This window comes from Bos indicus x Bos taurus, chromosome 12, assembly GCF_003369695.1.
Source record: "Bos indicus x Bos taurus breed Angus x Brahman F1 hybrid chromosome 12, Bos_hybrid_MaternalHap_v2.0, whole genome shotgun sequence".
NCBI lineage: Eukaryota > Metazoa > Chordata > Mammalia > Artiodactyla > Bovidae > Bos > Bos indicus x Bos taurus.
The window spans coordinates 35,953,821-35,980,353 of record NC_040087.1 but is presented as its reverse complement, the minus strand read 5'-3'; the positions used below and the strand labels follow the sequence as shown (position 1 = coordinate 35,980,353).

The following is a 26,533-nucleotide window of genomic DNA, read 5'->3' as shown; positions in this document are numbered from 1 at the left end:
TTGGAATTATTCCAAAGCCTCATTCAGACCCAAGTATGAAACACACTGAAAACGACCCAGTTGTCAGGAAGCAAAACGGCTATAAACTAATGAGACTGATGTTCTGGGTTATTTCCCAAAGTTTTCTGTGCTGACAGAGTCTGTAAGTGCCCCATGTCGTCCTGCTCCAGCCACCATTCACATACCATTTTGTTTCACAGGAAAAGCCTTGAGACAAGGGTATGTAAGGATGGAATATATGACAGAACTGCTATCAGAAACCAGAAACAAGGGAGAGTTAGTAAATACATGGTGAAGGAACATGACTGACTACCTGAAAAAAAAAAAAAACCCTTCTTTCAATTTTCATGAGTGTATTTTTACTTCAGATGAAAACCAAAAAATTGCCACAACACATAAAGATTAACTTAATATATTTTTATTTTAATATTTATACCAACAATATATTTTATATTTGTACCAACATAAAAATAGGTATATTCTTTATGCTTATAGTTTTCACATGACAATAAAAGCTAAAACATTTATAAATTAAAACAAAACCAAAAAACAAATTAACCACCTTAATTCATTTAACATAACAAATGATGCTGCTTTGTTCAAATAATAACATTTTGCCCAAATGAAATAAACCATAAGTATTTGGTTTACTAGCAAAAAGCTGCAGTTTCAGATCCCATTCTATTTCTAAATAACAATACTTGTTCACATAGGTATCTTGTTCAACTGGTATTGATAAATTCAAGGCTTTTTCTCCCTCTTTCAAGATAATCAGAACAAAATATTAATCACACCAGTCAAAAGTCAGTCCTGAAATGCCCATTTTAAAAGATGTGAATTGAAAGACTGAAAAGATCAACAACTGCCTTCACTGGAATGGGCATTAATCATGAGAACCTGGAGCAGAAACCATCTTTACGAGGTAACTTGCTATAATTACTAATGAGCGGAGGAAGCACTATCTGGGAACCTCAGCACAAAGCACCAACTATCAGGGTACAACTCTGAATAAGTATTCAACCTCTTCATGTCATGTCAGATCAGGTCTAAGGTGTACAACAGCTTCACACCATCCTTCCCCTCTCTCTCCTGTAATCTGTGTTCTGAAGCTTCAACAATTTTACTTGTTTTCAAATCAGATTTTAATTTTGAATATTTAACGCTATTGTTGATGTGCATTTCACTCTCCTCGTGTTTGCTAAGAATATGTGATAAATGCTGCCAATCTCTGCACCCATTCTCATTCTTCAGTTGATTTTTTCCCTCCCCAAAGAGTTTGCAGTACAGACAAAACACAGAATCTTTCGAGGTCGAATAAAGTAACCAGGATCTAGTGGTTTTCTCACCATTTGCAAGAATTCTTGTATAGTAAGTTTCTGAAAACTTCCTCCCTGTACTGTCTTTTGGGAAGTTAAAATTTCTTACTTGAGGTGGATCATTTTCAACTAGAGTGTCCCTCTGTTTAATACTCAAAATTCGGGGCCATGTACCTGGATCTGCAGAAAGCACAGCTGGAATAATGGAGTCTTCTGATGGTTTCTCTCCCAGTTGCTCTTGAAGTTTATCAGCTATGTCTGACACGGAAGGAGGTAAATTCACATTCTGTTGGACCACTGATGCGTCTAGGCTACATTCTGCTGAAACCTGTAATTCTGAAGTCTTTTCCTTTTTTTCTGGTATTTCTTCTGTTTTTTCTGGAAGTATGTTCAATGATCCATATAATTCTCTTTCATTTTCTTCTCCAACAGCATTCCTTTTTCTGTTTTCTGATGCTAGTATTTTTTTTAAGTTTGTTTCTATCATCTGAGGAAAAATAGATTATAATTTTCTTACATTATTAACACTGAAAAAAGTTAATGTATATACAAATGCCCAGTAAGCATATGAAAAAGATGCTTATCATTAATCATCAAAGAAATACAATTCAATACCATTACAAATCACCTCATACCCACCAGGATGCCTACAATAAAAGGAGTGATAATAACAAGTGTTAGCAGAGATGTAGAAAAACTGGAACCTTCCTAAGGCACTGATGGCAATGTAAAATGGAAAATAATGCAATTCCTCAAAATTAACAGTCACTCTGTAAGACACCCTATGTCATCCTATGCTGACACATATGGTCACCATAGTGACCCTATGCCACTTTTGAAGAGTGGCAATTCAAAAATGAAAATACATTAAGACTTGTACAAAATGATCACAGCAGCATTATTCACAAGAGCCAAGAAAATAGAAATAACAGTGTGGTATTATCCATACAATGAAATATTATTTGGCAATAAAATTAAGTGTGGTAAAGATACATGCTACAACTTGGATGAACCTTGAAAACAGTATATGTGAAATTCAGTCACAAGGTACCATATAGTATATGATTTCATCTAATAAAAATTAAAATTAGCTATTCTGGGGTCAAAAATGTACACACACACACACGAGTCAAAAAAAGAAATGTATGCACTGTGAAGGGCATCTGCTAGCTCTAGTATTTTAGTACAGGGTACAACCTGACCACGGTAAACAATGGAGCTCAGGAACCAAGAGCACTGCTCTGAGGCAGTCCTGCATGCAGAAGCAGCACCGAGGCAGAGCAGGAGTGACATGATGTGGCGTGTGCCCTGGAAGACCACCCTGACTGCACCCTGGTCTCCAGTGCTCAGGGAAACCAGGAAACAGAGACGGCCAGGAGGCTGTGGGGCCAATTCTGGCAAGAAGGGACGGCGGTCAGGTCTAGGACTATGGTAGTGGGCACAGGGCAGAGCCAGGAGTGGGTTAGGAAGTAGAATCCAGGTTAGTTGGGAAATGAGTGGCACTGGGGGCTAAGACAGAAGAGTAAGGAATAACCCAAAGTTTCTGCTTGGACACCTGACTGGATGGGGGGTTATTTACTGATTTGGGAAACAAAGAAGGAAAGTAGGCTTGGCGTGTCAGTTGTGGACAGAGTTCCAAATATTTGTGGAACATTCAAATGGAAATTAGACAGACATACTGGTGTGAACCTGAATAAATATATATTCCAGATATATTCTGGAAGTCATCAAAATACATGTTAGCTGAAACTATGGGACTGGTAAGACGATACCAAAAGAGCATATTTAAGAAGAGACAGAATGCCAAGGACTATTGCTAATGTTATTTTTTTAAACAACCAAACTCAAGCCTTGGTCTTCTTTCTTTCCTTCTTGAGTGTCTTGGTAATGAATAGGTAGTCAAGTTGTCACAATTTCCCCCACATCTAAGACTCATCTTCCTGGGGATCATTAAATTGAATTCAGTGTAGATCATCAGGAAACTCAAGGCTTACATATAATTAAATGTTGGCATCAGAGCGAACACAGCATATACATATACATATTTTCTTGCAGGATCTTAGTTCTTCACATTACCTAAGGTATTATACATGAGGTAGAACCTAGCTGTGTGACTCTGGGGAAGACCCTGTCTGAACTTCAGTATCTTTAATACTATTTCGAAGGTTTTATTTAATTGAAAGTTAATAAACATTTAGTAAAGAGAATCAACCAGTTACATCTAATTAAAAGAAATAATTCTATTAATTAAAACATCCCTTTTCCCAGAAGTACTTTGAACATTTTTAGATGATTCTTTCCATATTTATTTCCAAGTATCACAACAACATGTTTGTATCACTATTTACTGATTTTTCCTCCCACTTTTAGGCATTGCTATCGACTTCTCAATGAGGAGGGTGCAAGTTTAGTTCTCTCTGCCACTGTGCTTACCACACACAGTCACCCTCCAGCTGCCTTCTCATCCTTTTTCAACTTTGGCACCAATGATATATTGGCCAGGTCATTCTTTGCTGTGAAGGCCTGTCTGGCCCATTGCAGGTCTGTCTGCATCTTTAGCTCCCACTCACTGATGCCAAGCTCTTAGCTGCAGCATGCGGGATCTAATTCCCTGTCCAGGGATTGAACCTGTGTTCCCTGCATTGGAAGGCAGAATCTTAACCACAGGATCAGTAGGAAAGCCCTCCCACACAAAATTAACTTGAGATGGATCACAGATATAAAATTTAAACCTAAAAAGAAGACAAGATAGGTAAATATCTTCATAACCTTGGTAGGCAAAGACACCCTAAACAAGAGACAAAAAGTATTAATCAGAAAAGCAAACAGTAAATTGGACTTTACCAAAATGTAAAACTTGGGCTTTTCAAAAACACTGAGAAAAGACAAAAACACTGTCCAATAGAAAAATCTTCCAAATACATTTTACAAAAGAAATGTATCTTGAATATATAAAGAATTCCTATCACTCAATAACAGAAAAGACAACCCAATAAAAAAAGTGAACTAAAAAAAAAAAGTGAGCTAAGACTTGGATACTTTACAAAAGATATACACGTGATAAAAAAAGGAACAGCAGTTATCAGGAAATTAAAACCACAATGAGATAATCATTTCATATTCACTAGAATAGATTAAATCAAAACAGACAACACCAAATATTGTTGAGACTACGGAGTAATTGGAACTAGTGGGGACGCAAAACGGTACAGGAGAAAATTACTTCTTGTAATGTCTGCAAAATGTCAAGTCTTAAAGCAAGCAAGCTTAGATCAATCAATTTCAATACTCATTTGAGAGTAATATTCAATGAAAGACTGACAAAAGAACTAAATGAGATTCTAAGAAAAATCTGCTTAATGAAAGCTATCAGGACGGTTACTGCAAGCTTGATCATTTAAAACTCATTAAAAGAGAATTACCTGTTTATACTCGTTAACACAACTTTGGCAGCAAAATCGCATCTGCTGACCTTCAATGACCAGGACATTGTTCCCAGCTCCTTTGCCGGGCAGGTACTCGCCACACTGCTCACAGCAATTCATCACTAGACCATTGGCCAGCCTGTACTTATTAAAGCACTGGTTACTGCATAGCTTGTGTGTCACGTTGTTAACGCTGACTTCATGCCGAATCTAGAAGAAAAACCAATTTACTAAATAAATCAACCAGATTTGCGTCATACCTGATATATCTATTTTTTTTTTTTCAACAAAGAATCTCCAGTAATTTCTCAGTGGAAGAAATATTCAGGTAAAAGACATTAAAAAGCACATTATACTACTCTTTTATTTTTATCTTTGATTTCTTGTAAAAAGGAAAAATAAGATTCATAGAATAAAAAGCAGTAAAATAAGAGATATTTAAGAATAACAGAAAATGAATTAGATAGGTTTTGATATGACTTGATTAAAACAAATGGATAGGGAATTTGTAGGTATTATAAACTTCACTGCCCTAGAAAACAGGGGTGGGGGATGGCCAGTGGGCACCAGTATCACCCACTTTCAGGATGGTGTCTGTAAGGACCTAAGTTCTTGCTCTGCTCAGCTCTGTGGTAGCTGAGATAAAATCCTGTCCAGAATTTGCATGGCTACCTGGTAACCCAGACCAAATTCAGCCAACTGAGCACTCCCTGGATGCCTGGGAAGACAGCAGTGACACCTAGGAAATGTGGGATGACCTACATAGGTCCACTCCATTTATTCTATGTGTTCTTCTAGGACTGGTTGTTTCCTTCATGTCCTGAACCTACATTCATTGTCATTTAGTGTGGCCAATAAGAACAAAATCCACCATGAAACCACTGCTTTCTTTATGACTGCATTCAATTCCACATAAGCACATGTTTACTCCTCATTCTATGGGACGGGGACGTTTGTTAGGAGACAACTCTAACATACGCCTATTCTTCCCTTCAACTTCACTGAGGGAATTCAGGACACATCTATTAGGTAGATCGCAGAACATATAGTAGCACCTAAAAGTTAAAATTATCCTGGTTAATATAGATAGTAACTTAAATAAAACTCCAGACCTCTGTTAGTTTATTGCAGATTGTACATCTTGATTTGTTCAGAACTCTTTTTCGAAGATTCTGGCTGTCTTCATAGGGAGACAAATGAGATGTACTAAAACATTTTGGGAAGGGTTCACTTGACTCCCCTTGAGGAACAACAGTAGCTTTTTTGGTAGGTGCATCTCTGAAACGCAAAGGACAGACACAATTTAAGAACATTTCTTTTTGGTCGTGCTGTGTGGCTTTCAGGATATCGGTTCCCTCAGCACCCCAACCAGGGACTGAAGCCAGGCCACAGAAGTCGCCAAGGAACTCCCCAGAATACTGCATTTTAATAGAAGTCAAATATATGAATAACAACTGACATTTTTCATTTTCTCAAGATTTAATCCTAGGAATCAACTATAATTTTTGGATCCATCCAGAAAAAATCCACATTTTGGTTTCACTGCTAAGAGTTCCTAAATAATATGGGAAGAGATTCAGAAATATTTTGTTGAGACTCATGGTCGTCCAGTGGCTAAGACTCTGTGCTCCCAATGCAGGGGGCCTGGGTTCAATTCCTGGTCAGGGAACTAGATCTCACATGCCACAGCTAAAGATCTTACATGCCACAATGAAGACTGAAGATCCCAAGTACTGCAACTTAAGACCCAGCACAGCCAAACAAATAAATAACCATAAATTAACTAGAGCAAGTATTGTCATCATAGGTTGACCTTTAGAACCTTGCCACAGGTTATGACTTCTAAAAGCATACAAAAAGGGGACAATCAACCAGGTAGACAAGATAGAGCGTGGGGGAAAGGGTGAGGAAAAGGCAGTGGAAAAGAGAGGGTCCATTTATCTCAATACCTAAACTCCATTTTCCTGCCAAGAGTAAGTACAGTACAAATGACCCACAGCTCTGATGTACGCTAAGCTAACTCAAATTCTGTAAAGTGGAAGACACCTGTGCATCGATTCTACCTATCGATCTCTGCAACTCTGTAAGGACATTCAGAACACACATGCATACTACCAGTGTCCAATCATATGGAGGTGTGTTGAAGGGTACAGCTTACTTTTTACATGTCACATTGCGTTTCTTTGGAGTACGCTTATGAGAGAAGGAAGAAAGGCAGGTGGTAGAACAGAAGAGATGAGCTGATCCTTTTCGCTGATAAGCTGTCTGTCCCTTCTGTAAAGGTTTTTTGCAGTTTGCACAAGTGATTTTAGCTGCTTTAGTGGGTTGCTGTTGGGCAGAAGACTGGAATATCTGTTTAGGAAGCGAGGCCACTGGTGATAAAGAATCCACCCCTGGCTGTTTCTGATTACGGGGAAAGGATGCTGACTGGGAGATCCAAGAATCTTAAAAATAAAACACACAAGAAAGTCACGAAACAGTTAAACATTCACATCAGAAAGATACTTAAAAATTTTCATTTTGCACAACAGAGTATTAAGGCAGGCTTGTTTTACAACCCAGCAGAACAATCTGCTTCATATTCTAAGTGAATAAAGCTATACTGTGCCAGCAACAGAAATGGTGGTCCTGGAATAGTACACTGAGTAACCAGAATCTCTAAGTAAGACCCTCTGTGCTACAAATTTGCAAGTAATTTAAACTGAGCCTTGGTTTTCTCAGCTACAAACTGCAGTAACACCCGACCTATCAGTGTCATGAAATCTAAATGAGAGGGAATTCCCTAACGGCCCAGTGGTTAGGACTCTATGCTTTAGGTGCCAAGAGCCTAGGTTCAGTCCCTAGTTGGGGAACTAACAAGCCAAACAGCAGGAAAAAAATAAAACGCCGAATGAGGCAATGCATATACTAAAGCATCACTTTTGTACACAGAGCATTTCCTAAAGCACTTTTTCTCTTCTAAGAAAATATTAACACATTATAAAAAAATGTGCAAATATAGACTACAATCTAGTATGCTGCTGCTGCTGCTAAGTCACTTCAATCGTGTCCGACTCTGTTCGACTCCATAGACGGCAGCCCACCAGGCTCCGCCATCCCTGGGATTCTCCAGGCAAGAACAATGTAGTGGGTTGCCATTTCCTTCTCCAACTCATCAAAGTGAAGTCCCTCAGTCGTGTCGGACTCTTCGGGACCCCATGGACTGTAGCCTACATCATGAATGTAGGTAGGCTCCTTCATCCATGGGATTTTCCAGGCAAGAGTACTGGAGTGGGTTGCCATTTCCTTCTCCAAAAATCTAGTATATGATATCCATTTTGATAACAACTTCCCCCTAACATTATGAAAAATTTAAAGTATATAGAGAAGCTTAAAGAATTTTACTGTGAACACCCACATGTCCACCATGTAGATGCTATACTATTTTACTGGTTTTGCTTTATCACACCTTTCTATTTATTCATTTATTCTATTTATTCATTCAAGATAGATTCTAAATAATCTTCTTATGTAGTTCAAGTAACTTGTAGATATTAGTACACTTACCTCCATAATACTTCAAAATACATGAAATTTAGACATAGCATTTTAAAGCAACTCTGTCTACAGGTACTGTAGACTATTTCCAGGTATCAGTGAGGTGGTATGGGCAGGAGACCCAGCTCTCCTACCTTTACACAGGCACTCTGCTGTTTGCCTCAAAATGGTACAGGTTATGTATGGGTTACAGTGCCTTAACATGCATACGATCATTTGGGAATCTTGTTTACACAGAGATTCTAAACTAGTAGGTCAAGTGAGGAGCCTGAGATCTGCATTTCTAATTCACTCCAGGGTAATGATGAAGCTTTGAGAGAAAGCCCAAGAGTGAGATGAGAAAAATGGCCCAAGAGTACTGAATTATTTTGTAATCGCTCTTCAAAAATAGCTTTTGTCATTAGCAAAAGGCCTATGGCCCCCTCACTTATTACAGCTCCAAACAACTTTCAGAATACTAGCAATATTAACAACTCTATTTTCACTTCTAAATTCCCATGTGCTGCTTCTAATTTTGTCCTTTTTGACATTTTATCTTAATAGGCAAAAACAAAACAGAACCAAAAAAGTAACCAAAGAAATTCTTTCACTCCACAGGAAGATATGCTGGCAAACATGAAGTATATTCCAATAAAGATTTTTAGATTTCTTTTTGGGTATAAAACACATCTTATAGCATCTTATTTCCTTGACCAGGGATTGAACCTGGGCCCTCATTCGAAGTCCTAACTACTGGGCTGACAGAGAGTTCCCCTGATAAAGTTTTTATTACCAAATGCCCGTAAGTTTATTGCTTCACCTGCCTACTTCTGAACTATTTCTTTAGAAAACAAAAATTACATGTTCCATCTATAAAATACAGGATGCATTCTGGGATCAACTTCTCTGTAGATCATGTGGATAACAAAGCAGATTTAATGACAGAAATAAATGCAAAGCACTGCAAGATTTCCCATTACCATTACTATGAAAGAAAAACTGGGCTTTTTATTTTTAGCCATGCCAGGTGGCTTGTGGGATTCTAGTTCCTTGACCAGGGACCAAACCCATACTCCCGGTGTGAAAGCATGGAGTCCCAACCACAGAAACGCAAGGGGATTCTTTGGGCTTGTAAATTTGTATACTTACCCACACTTAAAGGGGACACAGTTATACATAATTATGAAAAGTAAAACTTCTACTGCTAAAAAAATAGATTTTCTTTCACTTTAGCTTTGACGCATACATAAATAGAGCAAATGTTTTCTTTGTTCATACTGCAACCATTTAATTTACCCTAATTTCCAAGTTTATTTTAGTATTATTTATCTTTGTCTGCACTGGGATTCTGTTGCTGTGCATGGGCTTCTCATTGCAGTGACTTCTCTTGTTGCTGAGCAGGGGGCTCTAGGGCCCAAGGGCTTCAGTAGTTGTAGCTCACTGGATCTACAACACAGGCTCAGGAGTCATGGCCCACGGGCAGCCCTGTGACATATGGGATCTTCCAAACCAGAGACCAAACTCATGTCCCCTTCACTGGCAGGTGGATTCTTAACCACTGGACTGCCAGGGAAGTCCCTCAAAGTTTCTTCTTCCATCAAATTCCTATTTTATTAGTGTCTCCAGGTTAAATAAAAGAAGTCTCAATCACATTTTTCCACGCTCTGTCCCCAGAGTAAATTTTAAGAGAAGGGGCCCAGTAGATTAATGCAAACCCCTCCTTACACGCAAGAAAAACCAAGACTTAGAAGGCAGAGGTGGTCTGCCTGAGACCAGTACATGCCAGACACACTATTTTGAGTTTTAGGTATTCTTTCTTCGCACATCCAAACTCTACTTCCTAAAGAATAACATCTTAGTATTTCTTAAATGTTGGTCTGAGTGAAGTTACTTTAGTGTCTCAGTGGGGTTTTTTAGTTGTTAAAGAGCAACACATACACGTGAAGCTTGAATATCTTAAGTGCAGAGCTCAATAAAGAAACCACCTACCAATGCAGGTGCCACAGGAGATGCAGGTCTGATCCCTGGGTCAGGAAGATCCCTTAGAAAAGGGAACAGCAACCCACTCCAGTATTCTCGCCTACAGAATCCACTGGAAAGAGGAGCCTGCCAGGCTACAGTCCATGGGGTCACAAAGAGTCAGCCATGACTGAGCATGCACACACCTATACTTTTATGACCACCACCCAGATAAACACACAGAAAGGTCCTCCTGTCTTTTCAACTCAATCACTTCCCTTCTTTCCCACAAGCCGTACCTGTCCTGACGTCAGAGTAGTTGTCTTATTTTGAACTTCACATATGTCATCACGTAATCTGTACCCTGAGTTTCACACACACTGAAGATAGCTGTTCATCTGTTCCCACTGTTGAGTATTCCATTATGTGGTTCATACTATTTATCATTCTATTTCTGATGGACATTTGGAATGCTTCCAATATTTTGGGCTGAGGGGACATCAACAATTTACTGGATAGGGGGATCTGATAAGCAAGGTCTTGAGTGACATTTCACTGTGTATGACACAGAGTGGGCAGGACACAGGACCGATCTTTGCTACTCAGGGGAGGAAGTTACAATGTATAGGGGGAGGACTGTCTTCCAATTTTTTTTTTGTCTTCCAATTTTTGACCATGATTTCTGTACATGTCTTTTAATGGTTTCCAGGGTATTTATCCTGTTCAGTATTTGTAAAGATTCTCGAATGCAAAGGTTAATGTTTTTTCTCCATTTTAGAAAATCTTCAGTTACACCTCTTCTGCCTCATTTCTTTCTTCCTTTCTGGGACATTAATTACATGTCCTTTTCATCAAGTATCCTAAGTCTCTTCCGTTCTTTTCTGCATTTCCCCCTTTCTGGTTCTCACTCAGTCTGGATAATATTCTGATAAACCTAGTTCATTCACACTCTCTTCAGCTGTTCCTACAGGTAACCTACAGTTAAAATGTAGACAGATAATCCTATTACCACACCCCTCATGGACTCACTTCTAGCATCTGCTTTTTTCTCTTGATTGTGTTGTTAGATGGCCTGCCTTCTCATATCCCTGACTACCATTTCTATATGAAAAACTGGGGAAAACATTGAGACTCTGGATTATGCTCACATTCCCAATCCACAGGTCAATGGTTTTTGTTGTTTGTTTTGAAACCAGTGTCCTTCCTTGCAGGCCCCCATGAGTCTGCTAAAAGTCCCCTTTAACTCAGTGGCCATTTCCGGAATTGACCAAACTCGAATTACAGAAGAGCAACCCCAAGAAGATAGCGTCATCTCAGATATGACAAACCTCATTTTCCCAGTGTATTTGTAGCTCTATAATGCTTCTGACATTTTATACATTTTGTCTCCCCGCCATTATTCTCTGTAGGAGGGACAGGAGTTACCTATCAATTGTTAGTTTAAAATCTATTATTATCAGAAGCAGAACTTCCTAGAATCAGTATCCAGGCCAAAAATGCTTATAATCCAACAAAGATACAACACAGATGCCAAGAACAATTTCCAGGTATTCTCTTGGATGAGATTTTTGCCATTTACATAAAGATACATGATGACCGAAGAACTTTCAGTGTAATACAGTATACCCTAAAGGTTAATGAAAAAATTAAATAACACAAAGTCCATTCTAATGGACACAATTCTATTTTCATAAGCTGTTAAACAAGTTTTATCTGTCATTTATGCAGAGCCATAATTTTTTTAGGATAAAATCTGAACCCATATATTTAAATATAACTCAACTCCAGAAATTCTCATCTTGCTCTTTTTTTTTTTTTCCTGTGCTGCAAAATATTCACAGCAATTAAAGACAGACACTTTGAGGGAGCTTTGACTCTGAATAATAACAATTTCAACAGTAATATAATTGCCGCCATCTTATTCTGTATGTCTTCTGATAAAATTCATTAGTTTTACCAAAGCTGACAGCAGGCAAAAACAAAATTTGGGATTAACACTAAAATTAGACAGCTTTCAAGATGCTATATTCCATTTTAACAAAGAAAAAAGCAGCAACAAGGCATTCCTTTTGAAAAGTGACTCCACCTTTCAGAAAACTTGACACATCTTCACCATCACTCTTCACCTGACAACTTGGTAGACACTCTCTTAAGAATTCTGGACCAAGTGGTATTATTTAAAAGGATATAGTCTGTAAATTCTGTCCCCCAAAGTAGAACTTCAGAGAACCCAGGAACACTGTAAATTCATTCAAACTTCATAGATAACAGGAAGGAATTGCCTCAGCATACACAAAATAGTTCAAATGTAGCTAAGAACTTCTTCATATATATGAATGAATATCAAGTGAGTCCTTTAATGCTTGTTTTTCTGCTATATTTTAAAATCACTGATATTTCATGTCATGAGAAAATATCATAGTAATATACAGTTTTGAATTAATGAGATAAAAGGATGACAAGAATGAAAATACATCTAAGTAATCTAAACAACTTTTGCAAGTTTCAATTATGCCCACTATTTGAGTGGAGTGACAGTATCACATCTAACCACAGTATGCTCCTTTATAGTTAAGTTTATCAAGTTTATGTGCTATGCTTTTAAATTGAAAAGCATGTTATTGATCCATTTCACCATTAAATACACAACTTCAATTTACTTCAGAAAGTGAAAAATAGGTCAAGGCTGAAGCATCAAAGATATACATGGCAAGGTTTATAATTTTAACTTAAGAGCTTATATGTACATAATATTGAATTCATGCTTCCACAAATATACATCTAAAATTTAGGAAATAATTACAAAACAAGAAATAAGTGAAAGAAACAAATCAATTATATTAGAAATAAAAATTTTTTAAAAGAAGAGTGAACAGATCCAAAAGAATGATTTTTCAATGAACATTATTTCAAGTCTTCAACATCTTCAACTGTTTTTAAGCTTATCACATCATTCTTCACAGAGATCACAAGTTTTTTATATTATTTCTCATGTTTCACTCAATCAATAAATAAAAGATGTACATGGTAATAAGTAGATGACAAACATGAATGAATAAATTTATATTTTGCAAATCTATTTTTAAAAGTTCAGTGATATATAAATTTGGGCTTTCCTGATAGCTCAGCTGGTAAAGAAGCCACCTGCAATGCAGGAGACCCTGGTTCAATTCCTGGGTCCAGAAGATCCCCTGGAGAAGATAGGCTACTCACTCCAGTATTCTGGGGCTTCCCTGGTGGCTCAGCTGGTAAAGAATCCGCCTGCAATGCAGGAGACCTGGATTTGATCCCTGGGTTGGGAAGATCCCCTGGAGAAGGGAAAGGCTACCCACTTCAGTACTCTAGCCTGGAGAATTCCATGGACTGTATAGTCCACGGGGTTGCAAAGAGTCAAACACAATTGAGGGACTTTCACTTCACTTCAAAGCATTCTTGGCTAAAAAATTCCATGTACAAGAGCCTGGTGGGCTATAGTCCATGGGTTCGCAAAGAGTCGGACATGACTGAGCTACTAAGCAAGCAAGCATGATATATATATTAAGGAAGTTATCACCTTTAAATGGTCAGTTTAGCAAACATTAAACAATATTCCTACTCCTGAGGACAGTTTACAACATGGAAAAAAGCCCAGAATTTTTTTATGAGGGCCATTTTGCATTTACCATGAAAAGCTTTAAAAAACTGACATCTGACTTAGCCGTTTCACCTACAGAAACTTTTCACTAGAAAATAAGTGTGCTAAACTTAGAGATTTGACATGTCAATCAATATACTACTGATGAAATGTCAAATGCTTCCCCCCAGGTCAAGAATAAGACAAGGGAGTCCAGTGGTTAGGACGTGGTACTTTCACTGCTGAAAAGTTGGGGTTCAATTCCTGATTGGGGAACTAAGATCCCACAAGCCCCACAGTGCTGCCAAAAAAAAACAGACACGACTTTATACTTTGATCACTCCTATTCAACATTACATAAGAAATAAAAGAGGATGTGCCAGGCTAAACTATTTTCATAATAAAACAGATTGTCTTTTTCACTATGCTGGCATTTGCACTAATGGTGCAAAAGCAATGATGAGTAAAACTGCTCACAGTGGAACCCAACTGTACTAGAAAAGTTGTCCTCACTATCAGGCACATTTACTTCTGCTGTTCTTCTTCCAATACCGACAGGTCGACACGATTCTGATACTAAACACCTGGAGTGAGCACCAGCCCTGCTTAAAGACACATCCACAACAAGACTGCCCTCCCTTCACATGCCACCTGGATTCCTGGCCAACTGGCTGCAAATCTGGGAGCTTCCTAAGGCCACTTCAGGTTTGATAATTTGCTAGAATGACTCAGAGAACTCAGGAAAGCTTTATACTTATCATCAGTATTATTTAAAGGATACAAATCAGGACCTGCCAAATGAAGAGACATACAAGCTGAGGAGAAGGAGGATCCCAATGCAGAGCTTCTGCCCATTCTCTGTCAATCAGGTAGTGTCACCCACCGGGCATGGATGAGCTCACCAACCAGGAGGCTACACTGATCTCAATGTCGAGAGTTTGTACTGGGTTTCATCACCGTGTGGACATGAATGATGGGATTATTTGCTGCAGGTGATCAGACAATCTCAGCCTCTTTCTCCTCCATGGAGGGTGTGCTGGCTCAAAGGCCCAACTACTTGAATCACATGGTTGGTCTTTCGACCTTCCCTTAGCCTTAGAATTGGTTAATCTCAAGGGTTCAGCCTCTCTCCCAAGAAACATGGACAAAGACCAGTGAAATTATTTATTATACAAAAGAAGTCCTTGATGAAAAAGTAAAACTTAGTATGAATTTTACTAAATTTCAGCCTCTGATTACATCTTAATACTCTGTATGATGAACGAGGAAGCTGTATGATGAATGGGGAAGCATCCAGAAGCCACTTCCTTTTCATAACAAAGTACAATGAGACACAGTGGAAAAGCACTTGCAAAACTTGCACTGCAGGCTGAACTAGCCTTGAAAGAATGACAAACTGGTTACATTTTCTTAAATTAAGCTTTTCATTTCAAAAAAATAACTGTTTGTTGCCAATGAGAAAATTTGATGTTTCAAGTGAAAATCAGAATGTTTGAAAACTTGCATCTAACACTGCTAGCTTTCTAAGGTGTCAACATTTAGAAGACCTAGGTAACTCAGTGAATCAACACTTACAAATAATGAAAGCACAATGTTACCAATTCATTCAAAGGTAAAATTCATCTGAAGATTAATGAATTTTAGTGTAATAATGTATGAAAAGTTCATTATACAGTTTCAGATTCCACACTGTAAGAACTTTTAAGAAATGACCACTTATCAAGTTTTGGAGCTATGTCAAAAGGAAAAGAAAATATCCATAATTAACTAAAAAGACTAGTAAAATATCGCTCCATTCTACAATCATGCATGTATGTGAGGCCAGATTTTCTCCTTATACTGCAAACAAAAGAAGACAATGCAACACATTCTATGTAGAACTCAATCGGAGGAGCTAAATATACTGTCTTCAACTAAGCCAGAATAACGTCACTTTTTTCACTAAATTTCTTTGAAAGTAGTTATATTTCATTAAAAATGTCACATAATACATAATTATTGTTAAGTACTTTTCAAATTTAAGTTTTAATTTCTAGTATGATAACAGATAAAAACAAACAAAAAACTCTGGGTTCCTCAATCATTTCGAAGAGTGAAACTGAGTTTGAAAGTTTGAGAACTGTCCTTTAGAAATAATAAACAATGTAAACAAAGACATTTAGTGTGTGGAGTTTCAACAGTTAAAAAAAAATGACAAAACATAAATGCCTTTAGAGGAATAAATATCTCAGACAACAGAATATTTTATAGTCACTGAAAATTCTGTTTTTAAAATGACATAACATACTTAAAACTTACATTAAAAAAGTCAAGAGAACACAAAACTATATACAATATGCTCTAAATTCTATTTTTAAAACCACAGAGGCAAAATGACTGATAGCAAACAAACTAAAATTTTAACAGCTATCAGTCACTTCTACTTAGTGGGTTGGTAACAGATACTAGTTCCTTATTTCTAACTATGATTTCTTTCAAATGTTGTGTAATGTTCTCATTATCAGAGAAAAATATTAATTTTAAAAAATTTTAAAGAAAAAAATATACTAGCATTCCATTAAACAATAAGTGATTCGGTTCTTAGCTCTTGTTACTTTCTAGTTCTTTTCTAAAATTCTAAGTTGATAGATGGCCAAAAGCAAACACAAACAAAAACCAAAGAACAAACAAAAAAACAAAGGGCACATTAAGTCATGAAAAAGCTGAAAAAAAAAGATTTGCTAAATTTTAAATAACTTTCATTGTATTTTACCAGAACACGAATGGCCACAGAAGTGTATTTAAAATATAGATCTCTGATTTAAAGAAAGTTTTCCAAATTTAAAATGAAGAAACTAATAAAGTGCTAATTTAAAACAAAAATCAGGAACAGTCCAAGAGTAAACACTTGAAAAATCTGAAAAATCAAGTTATGTAATTACAAATTAAATTATTATGTAATATTACTTTAATCCTTTAGTTCACTACCCATCTTTTATCCTAAGAATTTTACATTAAAGATGGTAAACAAAGATGGAGGTAAGAATTATGGGAGTTTTCAGTTAAAATACAAAACACTTGGGTAAACTGCAGTTTTACTAAGTAAAAAAAAGTCTATTTTAATATGAAAGTTAACAAAAAAAATTTCACATATAGAATAAATAAACTGGATATAGGTACTAAGAGTAAAAGCCAAAAGCTTACAAATTTAGGGTGAAAGGAAAGTATTTAGTATCACTCACTGCTTACCAGGACTATGATGAGTTGTAAATCCTCCATTCTGAAATTCACCTCCTGCCACATTCATTCTACCAGGATTAAAAGGTCCTACTGCAGTCTTGGTCTGTGAAGTTAAAGACGGGGTGTATGTTTGCATATTAACACCAAAATTACTTGACTGAAGTCCTTTAGCGACATCTCCCAAGTTGGAATTCTATAGTGATGTTATATTTGTAATCATTAAGTTCATATCTCGCCCATCATTCAGAGCTTAAAACCTGCTTCTAAAGTTGTAACATTAGTAATATGAATTTCACAGTCGATTCTGTAGTGATAACACCATTACCCATTCCTGCATTTACCTTACTTCTTGAAAGACTGGAAGTGGAGAAATCCAAATCTTTGGTTCTGTTTTTAGTTCCAGGAAATCCCCATTCAATAAAACTGGAAGAAACTGTCTTTTCCCTTCCATTTGTTTCCATGTCCTCTTCATCATCAATAACAATTGTCTCACTTGTATTTCCCTTCTGAGAAGCCAAATATCTTGAGGAAGGAAGAATTACAGAATAATGTCCTTGAAGCTTTTTATTTCTTGATGCAGGAAATACAAAATGTCTTTGATCAGCTATTACTGGAGCAGAACTTGAAGGAGGTTGTATAGATTCAATAAAAACAACATCATCATCATCACCATTATCACCTTCCACCAATGAGTTTCTAGATCTATTAACTAACGGACTAGCTGGGTCACCAAATGAGTCTCCTACATCCATGAGACTAGCTGCCATGGCTTTACTCCCTAATAAGATAGGAGTCTGTTCAGTCAAGTCTAATCTTCCTGCTGAACATTCACCCATGCCAAAGAACCTGTAACAGAAAAGAAAAAAAGTTCGAGTAAATTATGATTATTACATTTTATTGCAATTAAATAGCATAAGTGAAATTTAAAATTCTTTTCTGTGATTCTATTAGTAAGTTCTTCACTGAAATAGAAAATAGCACAAAATAATTCCATCTCCAATAACCCAGGGTCCAAATACAGTTAGTATACCAGATATATCTTTATCTACTAAAATTATTATATTGTCCAAACTATGTTTCCCTAGTGTGTGTTTTTCAAATTCTCTGCTTCCAATATAACTATGTAATTAAATCATTCTGAAACTTTTTTTGTCATTGTCCACAAATTGCCAGATACTATATTATAGGTTTACGTAAAATTCTGAAAAAACCCATGAGGTACATATAGTTTAATTCATTTTATAGATCAGGAAACATATGGGTAAGCCCGAATAGCATTTCCACTCAGGGCTCTAATTTTAGGCCCCAAATTCTTAGCCTTGGTTTTATTTAACAAACACTTCTGTGTACCTATATGCACTAGAGAACGACAAAGGAAAGGATCCAGATCCAAATAATTGGAAGAATTTGGAGAAGTGAAAGATCAATGGAGCAAAGCTCTCAAAGCAGATGAGACAAGAGGAGGATGAGGATATGCACAGCACCAGGTGGTAATGAAGCTAATCATGAACAAGAAATCACCTTTATCTCAAAAGCAAGAGGGAAAAGTTAAGTGTATGGCTGTCCCTCAGTACCCACAGGGGGTTTGGTCCCAGGATATCCACAGAGGCTCAAGTCCTACAGTTGGCCCTCCGTATCTGAGGTTCCACATCCACAGATTCAACCAACCCTGGATCCTGCAATACTACAGTATTTACTGAAAAAAATCTATGCATTAAGTGGATCTGGGCAGTTCAAACCCATGTTGTTCAAGCGTTTGTCCAATTATAACTGGAACGTATATAAGTATGTAGAAACAATAGATGGAAAGCTGAGCTAAGTTTACAAATGCTGGTTTCAATTTTCTTAGAAGCTCAAGACAGTGAAAGAGGTGGGATCTGTAGGGGTACTGAATAATTAAGAGAACTCATACAGCAGTCATCATTCAATTTTAAACATTTCATACTGAAATATGCTAAGTAACATTCTATTCTAAAATTTTCCCAACTAATTTTAAGCGATAGTACTTAGTCATACAATAGATAATGTTTATTCTTAATGGGTGCTGTATCATTAAATATAGTAATTCAGTAAATGCTTAAATAAGTGAGGTAGGAACTATTCTTTGTCTCATTTTACTGATCAGGAAACTAAGACTCAGAAGACGGTAAGGAATCTGCCTGGCCTGCCCAAGTCTCCACTGCTGGAAAGGGTGGAATCAGAAGTCAAATCCAAGAAATCTGACTCTATAATCTATTTCATAGACACCACATTATATGCAATTATTGTATACAATTTCTTAAGTCCTTGTTTTATTAAGATGAAACAAAATTAACAGTCATGTAACTGTACTTCAAAGATAAATAACAAATCTAAGGAACCAGTTAAAAGGGTTATAAAGGAAATACGAAAATTAGGATCAGAATTAACACCTATCCAATAAGCTTATAATGTGGTTGATTTTCAAATGAAAGAGGCAATAACTCGCCTAAACTAAATCATGAAATTTAAGAACTGTTATTTACACACACACAAATTCTTGTTAGTTCTTTCTGTATTTGAATAAATCTAAAAAGGAAAAGAACAATTTCTGGGGAAGAGCAACAGCTGACTCCATGGTGCCCTCTGGTGGCTGTTAGGTTCTATCTTGATCTTCCCAAAGAAAATAATAGGGGATTCTTTATGCTCAGCTCATTCCAGTCATCTATTTCTGAAAAAAAGATTAAGTATTTATCTATTTTCAAATTTCAGGTTGTAAAAAAGTTAAAACCCAACCCTGCTGCTGCTGCTGCTGCTAAGTGGCTTCAGTCGTGTCCGACTCTGTGTGACCCCATAGACAGCAGCCCACCAGGCTCGCCCGTCCCTGGGATTCTCCAGGCAAGAACACTGGAGTGGGTTGCCATTTCCTTCTCCAATGCATGAAAGTGAAAAGTGAAAGAGAAGTCGCTCAGTCATGTCCGACTCCCAGCGACCCCATGGACTGCAGCCTACCAGGCTCCTCCGTCCATGGGAGTTTCCAGGCAAGAGTACTGGAGTGGGATGCCAGGGCCTTCTCCGAAACCTAACCCTAACCACTATTAAAAGTCACTGTTTATATACTTTAATTATCATTTTCTTAATTCTATAAACATAAGCCTACAAAAAAGTTTTAAATATTTCTATGATATTATCCAAAAAGAGAAAAGGTTAAAGTTTAGCTAAGGCACTAAGCAAATTACCTCACTTAATTGAGTTTTACTTTTCTAAACTGTGAACTTGTTCATACTATAAATGGGGATAAAAAAAAAAGACTGAGGTTTTTATTGTGATAACTGGACATACAGGTCCCTGGTCTCTGACTGGATCATATTAAAGAGTGCAAAAATGATAAATCTCTCTCTACCGAGAAGGTATTTAGGCAAATACTTTGGCTCCACCCTAGGATTTCAACAAATGTCTCAGATCAGATCAGTCGCTCAGTCATGTCCGACTCTTTGCGACCCCATGAATCGCAGCACGCCAGGCCTCCCTGTCCATCAACAACTCCCGGAGTTCACTCAGACTCACGTCCATCAAGTCAGTGATGCCATCCAGCCATCTCATCCTCTGTTGTCCCCTTCTCCTCTTGCCCCCAATCCCTCCCAGCATCAGAGTCTTTTCCAATGAGTCAACTCTTCGCATGAGGTGGCCAAAGTACTGGAGTTTCAGCTTTAGCATCATTCCTTCCAAAGAAATCCCAGGGCTGATCTCCTTCAGAATGGACTGGTAATTAATCTTAAATATTTTGTCTTCCTGTGGTATCTTTTGGAGAAGGCAATGGCACCCCACTCCAGTACTCTTGCCTGGAAAATCCCACGGACAGAGGAGCCTGGTAGGCTGCAGTCCATGGGGTCGCTGGGAGTCGGACAGGACCGAGCGACTTCACTTTCACTTTTCACTTTCATGCATTGGAGAAGGAAATGGCAACCCACTCCAGTGTTCTTGCCTGGAAAATCCCAGGGACGGGCGAGCCTGGTGGGCTGCAGTCTATGGGGTCGCACAGAGTCGGACACGACTGAAGCGACTTAGCAGCAGTAGCAGCAGTGGTGTATTTTTGTTAAAAATCTTTATTGAATGTGTTACAATGCTGCTTCTGTTTCATGCTTTGGTTTTCTGGCCAAGATGTATACGGGATCTTAGCTCCCTAAACAGGGATTGAACCTTCACCCCCTACATTGGAAGGCGAAGTCCTAACTCCTGGACCACCAGGGAAGTTCCCTTCCTGTGGTATCTTATTCATCTACAACTATTTAATTTTCATCTCGATACAATGAAAATTAATATGAAATTAAAGGAATATCCACACAGAGATGTGTGGAATCTAATGGGAGTTCCCTGGTTGCTCAGTGGTTAGGATTCCAGGTTTTCGCTGCTGTGGCCCAGGACTCAATCCCTGGTCAGGGAAGTGACTTCCCACAAGCCTCACAGTGCAGCCAAGAGAAAAAAAAAATTGGACTAGAATTTCAGCCTAACTAAAAAACTAGGCTGAAACCCAAGCAAGACTCTTATATGCAAATTATCTCTAGGCTGTAGGTAATAACCTTGCAACGTTAAGAAGGTATTTCATTATCGGTAAAGGTAAGAGTTAACACTAAAACAAAGACACAAATTAGGGTCGTTTGCCCTATTGTGTTTACTTTTATTCTAGTTTTTATTTCCTAACGATTGCTAGTTATCTTTTCAAAAGATTACACTAAAATATATATAACATAAAATGCTATTTTAATCATTTTTAAGTATGCAGTTCAGTGTTGTAGTTTTTTAAATATGCCTTTTTAAAGCTGCAAAAATGTCTGCTGAATTCTTAAGTTACAACTCAGTATCATTAATTTCCTGAGATCACCTTCAATTAAAAAAAGTTGAATACTTTACTAGCCAGTCAATACTCAATTATGTTTATGCACAATTTGGTAGAACTTACATATTAAAATGACTCAAAAAACAGTAGCTAAAATAGAAATGGTGTTATTAATATGACAAGATTAGCACTTGATGATAAAGGTAAACAAACCTGCTCACAAGCCTTCAAATATTAAAATCACCAAGAAAGTATTTTCAAATATTTAATCACTGCTCCAAAGGTTCATTTTTGGCTACCTATTACCACATCTATATCTTCAAGGCTCTATGAAACATAAAGGACGCATGCTATAAAAATTTGTTGATCACTTAGTAAGTTCTAGAACACATTCTAGGGCATCTCTGAACTTATACTGTAACAGATCTTTTGTAATATAAAAATATTTGTATATTTACATAAAAATAACATCAATTTCAAAGTTAGCTTCCTGTTACAAGGATTCCCATTTAAAATCAAAAACTAAATAAAGGTGTATGATGATTCTCGAGGTTTTACTCACAACTGTAAAGAGACAGGAAAAGGAAGAATCAAATGAACAATCACAACAAACAGCAGGAGAACTACTTAAGTACCTAATAGGCACTTAAGAGACGGTAGATTGATCACACAAAACTAACTTCAATCCCTTCTAAAATCCCCATAAATGACAGTAAAGTTCCTACTCACAATGAAAAACTAAAGAAGAAACAAAAGCAAAAAATCTGATAAGCTGAAGAGCAGGTGGATGAATAGTTAACCAACTCTGCCTGAGACAGCCTAACTCTAAAACAGTAAAGGAAAAAACTGAGAAACCTCTGACTTAAGCTGCGGAATCATCAAAAGGCTCAAAGCCTGTAACTCCTGATATCACTGGAATAGGGAGCAGACAGCTAAAACAAGGAGGATGTGAAATTCCAGGTCCCTTCCCTTTCTCACTTTGATGATCACAGGTCTTCCCCCTTTCTGGCCCAAGTTCTAGACTTCTCTTCTTTGGAGAGGATAGAACAAAAGATCTTTGTTTCAGGTTTACCAGGCACTGGTGAATGCTTCAATATCATGTATTTGAAATGCTCCCTTTCCCGGCTGATTTCCAGAGAGCGGGCATCCAGACTTCAATCTTTCAAGCAGCAGACTCTTCCCCAGAAAACTTCTTTCTCAGAAACACTCCTTTCTGTGGAATTAGGAACCCCCCAAAATGAAAGACCTAAAGATAATGACTTCAGAGGTTCTCCATCAATTGGCTAAAAAGATTCATCCTACAGTGAAGCTCCAAGTTGAAACATTCCACTCATTTTTCTAATCTATTTTCTATTTCTCAATTCTTAACCATGAGTAGACCAACCAAGGATTATAAAATATCTGAAGAAATCCTCAAATAAGAAAAACAGTCCTGACATATATATATACTATTGATACTGTGCATAAAATAGATAACTGAGAACCTACTGTACAGTTCACTAAACTCTACTCAATGCTCTGCAGTGACCTAAATGGAAAGGAAATACAAAAAAAGAGGGGATATATGTATATATACAGGTATAGCTGATTCACTTTGCTGTACAGTAGAAACTAACACAATGCTGTAAACATAACTATACTCCAATAAAAAATAATGTAAAAGAAAAAGTTGTTAAAAGAAAAAAAGGAGAAAGAGAAAAGTGCAGGAAAAAGAAAACAAAATCGAAATCCACACAACTATCAGAACTCTAGCTGGACACATGACAAGCAAAAGACCATAAAAAATTGCTATTTCTAGTATTAAAAAAGAACTTCTAGAAATAAAAAGCTTACCAAAAATGGAAAACTCAGTAAAAGGACTGAAAAATAAAGCTGAGGAAATATCAGAAAACAAAAAACACAAGAATTGTAGCTACTGTTAACAATGTGTGTGTGTGTGTTTCACATAACTTACGGGCTAGGCACTGTACAATCTTCATAGCAATTGGGAACACAGACACAATTTACTCACGTATAAAATGTGGATAAAAAAGTGTATTTAATTGAATAAGATGTGCATTTATAAAGGTTCAGTTATTGACTCTTATTTAGTTTGCACTTGCCAAAGTAATAAGAGAGCAGAGATATAAACCAGGTATGAAATCTGACTGGCACTAAACCTAGTCCTTCCCACACTGTGCTCACCTATGCTAGGAACCTGCTGTTGAGAAAAGTGGATTTTCTAAGTGGTAATAACTGAGCCAGCGATTTGTTATCCTTCCAATCTTTTAGTCTCCACTAGTTCCCTTTTCCTAATAAAGTCCCTCATAGCTCTAGAACCCTGTCCACATTCCTTCACCTCACACAACTACCACATAATCTGAAATATCATTTCAGGTATCCTATGAAAATCACCCAGTCAAAACAATATCCATTCCTAAAAGCTGTCTAACTAATGAAATGTGCCATGAAGCATATCAGAGTAAGTGCACAGTCGAGTCTGGCAAGAAGCAACAACAGCAGAGGGAAGGCAGGAATAATACTATGAGAAAGAGCAGTATTCACAAGTTTCTTTTTGATGACTGGTGAAAAACTGACCAGCTGGAAGGACAAAATAGGCAGGATCTAAGACTGTACAGAATCCCAGATAATAAATGTAGAATCAGAGATTTTTTTTAAAAAATCATTTTGAGACACTTTACAAAATTGACTCAGGCAAGGATTGGTGTTAAAGTCATTAACGCCAACAGGTGACAGGGAACTGGGCATTTTATTGTACCAAAATGAACAGCACTTAGGTTACTTTTTAGTAACAAGAAAAAAACACACATCAACTTGGTAATGGAGACTGTCACTACCAATTTAGTAATTCGGTGGTCAATGAGAATCGCTACTAGGGTAAGAACTAGATTATCTCTTAAAAAAAAAAAAATCTCCTGATGTGATGCTTGCCAGAGTTTTATCAGGATACAGAAACACAAATCTTCCTCAAATATAAGACAAACACACACACAAAGTATTGTGTCCATCAACCTTAGAAAACGATAAGATTCAATCAGTCTAGTTAATTCAACAGTATGGAAAAAATTATTTCTAACCATTAGAAAGCAAAAAAAATGTTAAGAAAGCATTAAAAATGGAACATCTTAGAACTCTAAGAGAACACCAGTGGTGTAAATATGAGCAGGCACTCCCCATGCTTTCCCAGGGACTTCCCTGGCTTGGCTCTGGGGACAAGGTCCACTCCAGAAACTAACTCTCTGCCTTCAAGGTAAGAGAAAGGTAAGTTCCACAGAAGCACACTCTGCTGCTGCTGCTAAGTCGCTTCAGTCATGTCCCATTCTGTGCGACCCCACAGACGGCAGCCCACCAGGCTCCCCCGTCCCTGGGACTCTCCAGGCAAGAACACTGGAGTGGGTTGCCATTTCCTTCTCCAATGCATGAAAGTGAAAAGTGAAAGTGAAGTCGCTCAGTAGTGTCCGACTCTTAGCGACCCCATGGACTGCAGCCTACCAGGCTCCTCAGTCCATGTATTTTCCAGGCAAGAGTACTGGAGTGGGGTGCCATTGCCTTCTCCGGAAGCACACTCTAGTACTGCGCTAACTGTATTCCACAGACACGCAGGGTAAAATTACTCACCGTCGACGCTTTCCTCCTTAATTACTATCACCGAACTATCACCAGACTGTCCTGAAGGTGATTCCTGGCCCTAGAACGAAGAATGAAAACGGACTTCGTTATAGCCAACCTAGACGCAGCACCAGTTCACCAGAGAGGAAGCAAAGGGACAAGAAGCCTCAGCGCTCCTCCACACACACACCCCCCCACCACGGCCGCCGAGGCACCAGGTACACAAACACCGAGGCTCCGCCACCACCACACAACCACACAGTCCCTGCGAGCCAAAGGCGGGAGGCGGAGGGCGAGCGCGGCCTCGAGCCCGCGGAGACGCCTATCCCCCGATTCGGCCCGCTCGCCGCCGCTGCTGTCCCTCAGGAACCCACTCGCCCGCAGCTCGCGTCGCCGCGGGGCGGAAACCCCCGTGTTGGCCCGGAGCCCGAGACCTGCCCGCTCCGCGTCCGCCATTAGAAACTCGCCCAAATAAGCCGTGAGAAGACGCCGCGCCAGGGTCTGGGCGGCCGAAGAGAGGACCTGGTGCGGGGGAACTGTGTCCTCACCCCCAAACGTGCGGACCCAGGGTCGCTGCCGGGAGAGTACGAGCTCGGCCACGAGAGCCCACAGAGGCGCCCCTTCCCCCACCCGGCGACCCCCGAGGCCCGTCGGCGGCCGCCTCACTCCGCCCTCGCGGCCGCGCCCGCACTCCCGCAGCCCGCGGGCCACCCGCCAACGCGCCTGGGACATCAGCGGAGCCGCCGGCAGCCGGAGGCCCCGAAGCGGCAGCGGCGACGGCGGCCGCGCCGCGGGGCGCTCGTCCCGGGTCGGTGGGAGGCTTCGGAGGCCGCCCTCACCCATCTCCGCCTCCCGGCGCCCCCGCCTCCGGAGGCTGCGCCGCTCCCGGCCACCCCCACTGTCGGCGGCCCTGGACTGGAGACACGGCGGGGACAAGCCTCACCCGGTTCTGGATGCGGCTCAGCGGAACAAACCTCCCCGCCCCCGGCCCACCCCCCTTCGGCAACACGCGCAACTACGCTCGGTCCAGTGCCCGCATTAGCGCTGGTGAGGAGGCGGAGGCGGCGGCGCGGCCCGACCC

The 26,533-nt window shown here is 38.8% G+C and overlaps 1 protein-coding gene across 5 annotated transcripts; it reads right to left on the bottom strand.

The window, feature by feature from the left end:
• Window positions 1-402: 402 nt before the first annotated feature.
• ZMYM5 (zinc finger MYM-type containing 5) lies at window positions 403-26,533 on the bottom strand. Of its 5 annotated transcripts, none has more exons than XM_027557635.1 (8): window positions 26,396-26,533; window positions 25,462-25,531; window positions 17,390-17,894; window positions 17,058-17,151; window positions 6,900-7,185; window positions 5,854-6,019; window positions 4,739-4,951; window positions 403-1,803 (listed from the first exon to the last, which is right to left on the bottom strand). In XM_027557635.1, exons 3-8 carry the CDS (start codon window positions 17,882-17,884, stop codon window positions 1,036-1,038), a joined length of 2,022 nt encoding a protein of 673 aa, XP_027413436.1. In that variant the 5' UTR covers window positions 17,885-17,894; window positions 25,462-25,531; window positions 26,396-26,533; the 3' UTR covers window positions 403-1,035. The 5 variants fall into 5 exon arrangements, 4 of the variants coding, with proteins under 4 accessions (XP_027413436.1, XP_027413437.1, XP_027413438.1 ...); XM_027557636.1 differs by having other exon boundaries at window positions 26,176-26,403; XM_027557637.1 differs by lacking the exon at window positions 26,396-26,533 and adding an exon at window positions 26,292-26,389.

What these genes read in the sequence shown, in the direction of transcription:
- ZMYM5 (XM_027557635.1), bottom strand. Translation starts at nt 17,884, where the DNA reads ATGGGTGAATGTTCAGCAGGAAGATTAGACTTGACTGAACAGACTCCT. An exon ending in TACAACTCATCATAGTCCTG is followed by an intron (nt 7,186 to 17,057) that starts GTAAGCAGTGAG and finishes TTTATTTTTAAG; the next exon opens with ATTCTTGGATCTCCCAGTCA. An exon ending in GTGTTAACGAGTATAAACAG is followed by an intron (nt 1,804 to 4,738) that starts GTAATTCTCTTT and finishes ATTTTTCCTCAG; the next exon opens with ATGATAGAAACAAACTTAAA.